At 41.3% G+C, this 7719-nt stretch overlaps 1 protein-coding gene across 6 annotated transcripts in view; it reads right to left on the reverse strand.

The window, feature by feature from the left end:
* arid4b (AT-rich interaction domain 4B) overlaps positions 1-7719 on the reverse strand; it is a 48430-nt gene that overhangs the window by 20292 nt on the left and 20419 nt on the right. For all 6 annotated transcript variants that reach the window (XM_033612944.2, XM_033612943.2, XM_033612940.2 and 3 more), the window contains exons 4-7: positions 6050-6115; positions 5654-5744; positions 3312-3391; positions 2831-2922 (exon numbers count right to left, since the gene is read on the reverse strand). In XM_033612944.2, coding sequence (XP_033468835.2) covers positions 2831-2922; positions 3312-3391; positions 5654-5744; positions 6050-6115 — 329 coding nt within the window. The remainder of the gene's footprint in view (positions 1-2830; positions 2923-3311; positions 3392-5653; positions 5745-6049; positions 6116-7719) is intronic.

Raw genomic sequence — 7719 nt, forward strand, 5'->3', positions numbered from 1 at the left:
GGATGTTCATACATACACTATTTTAAATTCATCTCATCTGGTAAAGTGTTGACATTTGATCTAGAAAAGTGCTGTCAACTTATCTCCACTCTCCACAAAAATGTAGCACTGCTGGATAAAAATAAATAAACAGAGCTGCAAAGACATTGGCATTTCATATTGAATCCATACTATATATAAACAGGTTAGGAAAATAACATTGCGTGCCCTGGTCTCGCTCAATTCTGCTAACCGATCGTCTTTTCATTTAACATCAAAAAGTCTCCTGCTAACAATCTACAGCACAACAAAACCTGTCCAGTCTTATCATTATGTAGCACAGCGAAACATAAGGCCAGCTCTACTGATGAGCCCACTCATTAGGATCAGTGTACTGACGAGCCGGCTCATTCTCTGCTGTCTGACAGTCATCCTGACGCTCCGGCTGCGGCCGGCAGACAAGCAGCCATGTCTCTGAGTGATTGTGCAAGCAGCACCAGCAGGCAAACAGATCCTCCGTCCTCTTTTTATGCCTCACTAGGTCTGCTCCGAGCACAACTCTATGTACATATACACACACACACACACACACACTGTTTGGCACGACTCAAGAGCAGTAAATCAGCCGGTCTGCTACTACTACTACAACAACTAAGCTGTGAATCAAAGTCATAAACAAAGCACTCTGGCCATTCAATGAGGGAGAGACTACCATTCATGTAGGAAAGATTCTGATCCACATACAATGACTACGGTAGTGAAGACGGTTTGACAGTTACTCTTAGTCCTGACACACTAAGCTGACGTCAGCATTGCCCTAGTTTTTACGGTGTGTCCCATACCATTGGCACTTGTCAGCCCTGGTTGGGGTTTTTTTCAGCCAATTTAAGATTTTAAATCAGCGTTGAAGCCAGCTGAGCCCATCGGCCAATGAAATCACTCTAGTAATTTGCACTAAAGTCAAGGGGGTGTGAGATCGAAACCAACTTGATATGTTAGGTAAGATTATTTTTTAGCAACTGAGCTCTTAAGCAGAAATGTTTTGCAATTCTTTGCATTATTGTTTTTTTTTTCCAGCAAATGGTATTACACTTTGTTTTTTTAAACATCGGGTTGTGTCTGTCTCAGATGTGTCTGTACGTTAGTGATGTGGGGATTGTAGTTATATTCATGAGCATATCGAGTCACTAAAATGAACATTCTGATTAATAGGGGATTGGTTGCTAGCACGTGAAATAAGAAATGTTGCCATTTTTAAATAATTATTCATTTTCTTAAAACCAGCCTACTTCAATGTAATACGTTACATGATGCTTTTATTAAATACGTGCAGCGATCATTGCAGCAGAAACCATAAGTGCGCACACATTCAGAGAGAAGCTATAGCAATTATGACGGAGAACTGCAGCTTAACTTTATTGATCGTTACAGAAGATAAGAGTTTAGTTCAGTTTCCTCCGTCAAGTTTGTAACCACAGTTTTTAGTTTGCTTCTTAAATGTCCCACAATACTTGCTGCAGCTACATTACTGCACACTAGGAAATGTTTACACTGACTGAAAGGCGCCAAGCAATATAGCCTACAGACTGGTAGAAGGGGTGTAAAATGTCCATGTGGGTGCAAGTTGGGTGGATGGCGGCTAGATTATTTATGCAAAAACACAGATTTGGATGACGTCAGAGCCAATCCACACCATTAGCCTTTAGCTTAGCTTAGCACAGAGACTAGAAACAGGAGCAAACAGCTAACCTAGCTCTATCCAAAGGCAACTAAATCAAGCACCTTTAAAGCTCACTAATTAACACATTAAATCTCATGTGCTGAAGTGTACAAACGGCACATTGTGGCTCTACTGGGGGTTATCCACCAGACTATTTCCTGCCTGGAAGCATTAACTTCCCGCAGTAATTTTATGTACTTCCCTGGAAGCCTCTTGGTTAAACAAACAAGATATAGCCCGCTAAATGATGAGATTTAGAGGTGACAGTCGGTGGGTTTTTCCACTCTGTTTATTTTGTCTTAATGCTAAACTAGTGAACACACATGAGAGAATTATCAATCTTCTCATCTAACTCCCAGCAAGAATGTGAATAAGCGTTATGTCCCAAAAGTTATCCATTAACAGAGCAAGAAATGATCTCATTAAACACACAATATAGCTGTCATTTTCTAAATCTCAATCTCCACTGCATCGTCAGTCCTTGTAATTCAAGAATTAAGACACTATTAGCGCTCAGGAAGAAAACAGGTCCAAGGTGCTAATGTGCAGCTGGGACATTTCCAAGTCAATATTGCATCAATGTTTAGAGTAATATTGACTTTTCTCTGAGTGCCATTAGCGAGGGGTGTCAGAGAATGAGATTATGTAGCAGAGTGTCCTCTTTATAACAGAGAGGAGCCACAATTATATCCAGCGCCAAAAAGCCCTCAGCAGTTCCTATTCCCAGATGAAAACTCTGCAGTCTCACAGGAGTAGGCACATCAGAGCATAAAACACCCACTGGAACATTTGAGTCAAAGGAGGGGGAAAACGATGATATTCAGCAGGACCATGCCATGCTAATGCTGCCTCTCTAGCATGCATGCACACACAGGAGCCCAGCGTGATTAAGGAGCTGGAGGAGGCGAGCAGGCTCTCTACTTCCAGGCCTCGGGTGCTGTTTATGAGGGGATGGAGATGAGAGTAAATCTTTCATTTCAACTGCTGTCAGCATACTTAGACGGGGGAGGCCTGTTACTGATGACTGTGGATTGCTACAGAGCATCCCTCCCCACCAGCATCACAGACCTCTGGTATATGAAGTCTGTTATGAGACCCGCGGGATGTACAGAGACAGAGGGTGATACTCACATCGGGTTTGACCGTCTGCCGCGGTTGCCCTTCTTGCCGATGACAGGCGTGCCAAAGTGCTCAGGGTTGGTGAGCGGGAGTCTGTCGAGTGTCTGCGGAGGAGACAAACAACAGCAAAGAGCCTCAGTGTCACCTTGTCAGACACTAAATTGGAAGAGTAAAGATTCATCTTGTTCACCTGGAAGAAATTCTCTTCGCGGTATTTCATCAGTTAGAAAAAGGAGGGATTTACCCAGCGCTTTACATCTGGCAACTCTGCCATGATATCAGTTTCCTGGAAATATATCGCAGCTGAACCTCTAAATGCCAATGTGGGACTATTCATAAGCAGCGTTTTAATTTGAGCACCGTGAGTAGGGATGTGAGACTGTTGGTGACTAAATAAAATTAAAAGAAGTCGAAAACTATAAAATGAGCTTTGCTTCCCTGGAAAGCACAGAGATGAGGTTGGTCTAAAACTGCAGGACAGCACAATACTTGCCTCGCTCTCTGCAAAGTGACGCGCTCCTTTCAGGCAGAGAGAGGAACGCCTCAGGGTCTTCTCATCGCCATCGTCAAACACTGCAGAGATGAGAGTCAAACTATTAGGCTGCTGTATGTGGGCCAAGAGTCCACCAACACACACAAACATACACTTAAGCACAAACAAACTCCCGTCTTGGTTGCAAAATGCCTACTTGATTTATGATACGTTAAAAACAAATGATGCTTAGACAGAGCGACAGAGGCGCTTTCAGCTCGCAGCTTTATTACAGCTTCAAGGACTCTCTGCAAGACAGAGTGGAGTAAATGCTAAAATAAAAGAGACGTGGGGAAGTGTCTGAGGATTTACTGATTTTATTTATGCATTAACTGATATTAAATCTCCACAGACTGACTTTTACAATAAGCATGCATAATATATGTCATATTAAAGAACTCAAGGAGCCTTCCTTTCATTTCCAACAGCCCCAGCACTCCCAGAGATAAACCCAGATGTGTAAATCATTAAATTCCATTATTCATCGCTCGCTCAAATTTACTTGGCGACAACAATGAGGGGGAAAACACTCGAGGTAACTTCAACAGTGACTCATGTTTTTGTTGATGAATGAAAAGAATGAAAATGTGCCAAGATGAGTGTTTCTAGATAGGGAAAACCCCCATGGGCACTCTCAAGTGACGTGCAGCTGCTGAGACTACAGATCTGAGCAGCAGTCTATACTCTGTATACTTTGGATTATCCAACACTGCCGCTGTGTACTCTGCAAAGGCACGCAATTACAAATTGCATGAAAAGTTTCAAGAGATTTTCTGGGTCCAGTTTCTCAAATATGACAATTTACTGCTTTTCTCAATTTTCTTCAATGGTAAATTCAATATCTTTTGTTTTTGGACTGCCGGTCAGACAAAACTAAAACTAATTTGAGGATGTCACCTTTGGCTCTGGAACTTTTCTTTTTCACATGTTATAGACCAAACAATTAGTCTCTTAACTGCAAAAAACAAAGTCAGCAGATTAATCAATAAGAAAGTTATCTACATCTGCAGCCCTATATGCAGCATTTACCAGAAGAGCATACTTAATACATGATGTGGTATGATAAGGATTCTGGGCCGATACCAATGTTTAAAAAACAACTTGGCCCATAGTTGATACTGATGTTTTTGTTGTTGTGTTGTTATTCATTCCCCCTTTTGTGCCACAGGAAAAAAAACATCTATATTACAAAAAATAACTGAACTTGTTTGAAGTCACTCAATGCTTTGTAACACTACCTTTTAATGAGCACAAATTCAATCATACAAATTTATGAAACAACCTGAAAAACATCTTTACTGCTTCAAAAGCCTTTTTAGTGTATATAATTTATCATAACTGTAACTGTAATAACTCTAATATTTGTTTCATATTGCTGTGGAAACAACAACTTTCTTCAAACAACTGTTTTTATAGAAGTTTCTCACCCAAAACTAAATTTTTACAAAATTACACTTGAATAATTAACCTTTGCCCAATACTCATTTTTACTGAATAGAGCTTGAATGCATCACGATTTAACTCAAGGCAACATCCATTAGCTGTTTGTTCTGGCTACCAGCTGCTAACAGCTAATGTTAACTACCATTCTTCCTGTTGATTTAAACACATGGTTGTTGTTCACAGCATTATGAGGGAAAAAATAAGGCATATCAGTAGCATCTATAGTGAAAAACATCTACCACTACCATCAGTTAATGTTATCTTTTTTGCTGATATGCCGTTGGCAATCCACAAGGCGAATAACAGCCAATACACATGTTCAGCCGTTGAATCGGTGCACCCCGATTGTATAATATTTCAGTGTTGACTCAGCGTAGTATAGCCTTGCTCAATCTGTATCTAAAGCTACCGATGACTAAAGTAAAATTCTCCAAAAATCGTTGTCCATCTCATCATTTGTTCTTTTTACTTCTCAGTGATTTACTACCATATTAATTGCTGCTTCAGAATATTTTTGGAATATTTTCATTTAGCAATATGAAGTATTTTTAGTTTGGCCTTCAGTTACTTTGAGTTTTACTGGACATTTTAATAATAACACAAACAACAGTGATGAAGAGATGAACACTCCGAGCATGTAAGGCACAGCAACTTTCCTGCTGCACTGTGAGAAATCACTCAATTCTTCACCTTTTCTTAGCAATCAATTGAAGGTACGATCAGTACGATGCTCTGGCAAAGGTAAATACAAACCCTGAGAACCCCTTTGGAATTTCTACCATACACAAACATGTTGTTTTTCTTACAAGCTAGCTGTAGGGAGAGCACAAGAGGAGGTGAACAGTTTGTTATTGACTTACCAACAGTATATATACTAGCATCGGTCAGCTTATTGATTGTGGCCTCCTGGTAAACTCCATCCTGATTCTTCACCTCTACAACAGCACCCACCTGTGGGACGGACACACTGCTGTTATTTGGCATCCTAATGTGCTGCTAATGATGAATCTAACGATGTGTTTTAAAGTAATGAGACAGCCATAATGCTTCTACAAGAATCATAATCAACTGGAATTAAATTGCAGAACGAACGCTTCATTGACCAATTCTCTTGTGCTTTTTTCTACAGTCAGTGTTGTCTTACAGTCCGAGCCAAAAAAGACAAAACTGAAGCACCCAAGGGTAATTAACGACAATATGTGTGCTGTGACAATGTTCCAGCTGACTGTGGGGCTCCTCCATCTTTCCTGCCTTACCTTTAGAGGTCCTTTGATGTTTTCATCATGAACCTCCGCTGTGGACAGATCTGGTTTAAAGGTCACCTAGGAGGGGGGGCAACAGAGGAGAAGAATCAGTAACGGTGATAAACAAACAATTCCCAAAAGGCCTGACCGGGCCACATCAATCCTCCACTTCAGAGGCAGCTCATCCCTGCTAACACTGCTGGACTTTATAGCGGGGATACACTGATAACAATTATGGACTCTTTCACATGATACTTGGCTGTGTGGCCGGTTTGTAGCTTTAAATCAGTGTGGTTGGAGAATAAATACTGGTAAACACTTCCTGGTGTCATTAGGCAAGCAGCACGTGTGGGAATATTTAATGCTATGGCTCATTTTGGACACTGTTGTGTGACTGACCCCCCAACTGGCAAAAGCGCCGCATCTGTTGGTGCCAACTGTGGTGCATTTCTCTTGCAATTGTTATGGCTAACTGACCCCCCCGCAACTGCAGCCTCCCCTTAGTGAGCCGCAGTAGATCATAATCTGATCACGCTGTGGTAATCTTGCATCTGCATGGCGACCTGGCAACACTGAGTGACAGAAAAGACCACAAGGCAGGCGCACGCACACATGCGGCCATTTACTGTCACATATTTTCCAAAGAGCATGTGCGAAAAGTGTCGAAGCAGCCAGAGGCACAGAATCTGTTTAGTATTACAAATGCCCCTCCCTACTTGATATATCAATACACTCATGTGCTTCCTTCGCTCTTTCCTGAGGGAAATTAAAGTAATTTTTGAGAGCACCGGCTAGTAAAATAGTAACATAATTATAATGGAAAACTGGCCTCACTGTTATTGACTGTGATTTAGTTTAGAAGCAGCCGCCACACGAGGGCAGAAAAAGATGTTAAGCACCCCGTCTCAGAAAAGAAGCCTGCAGGTAGCGAATACAGACAATGCTCTCTTGAGTCGGTTTCAAATAGAACAACAGCAGAAGCAGCAATCAAAGTCTCGCTGTGAAGGCAGAGTCAAGACAATGAATGACAGGAATACATACTGTAAGATGCTGTTAAATTGTTAGGTCATAAAATAGGATGGAAGAGGAAGGAATAAAAAGCTTCCCAAGGCAGCATTTCATCAGTTACGGAGATAATAACATTCCTGCCCGGTGGAATAAAGGACTCCCTTTCTTCACAGGGATGAGCAGGGGGCTCTGCTCTCCACAGACAAGGGGAGGATGACTCGCTGTCCAAAACCTCAGCGAGAGAGCGTTAATAACACTCGGTCATCCTGACAACCTCCTAACTGTGAGCCTGGGTCCTGCAGCACAATTCAATAGAAGTTTGTAACTGTACACACATACCGTACAACCACTTAGACTCAACAACAAATATTGAAATAAGATATGAAACATTTTTCTGATAAAACAGAGCCTCTGGCAAATTGATGTGAAGTGATTAGGTTTTGTTGGGAGCTCGCAGGCCAATTTTTTTTTTTTTTTTTTTAAACAAGATTCTTTCTTCCAATAATCCTAAAAATGTTACTGAGCAGCAGGACGTTTCACAGTAATAAAATCAAAATGGTCAGGGAACATTTTTCCAATTTGAAAATGCAAACGGCAAAAGGACACGAATCCTGCGAACAACAAGCACCGACTGTTTCTGTGTGACAGCTTGGATAAAAATTTAACAGCGGCTC

The sequence above is a fragment of the Epinephelus lanceolatus genome, chromosome 17 (assembly GCF_041903045.1).
Source record: "Epinephelus lanceolatus isolate andai-2023 chromosome 17, ASM4190304v1, whole genome shotgun sequence".
NCBI lineage: Eukaryota > Metazoa > Chordata > Actinopteri > Perciformes > Serranidae > Epinephelus > Epinephelus lanceolatus.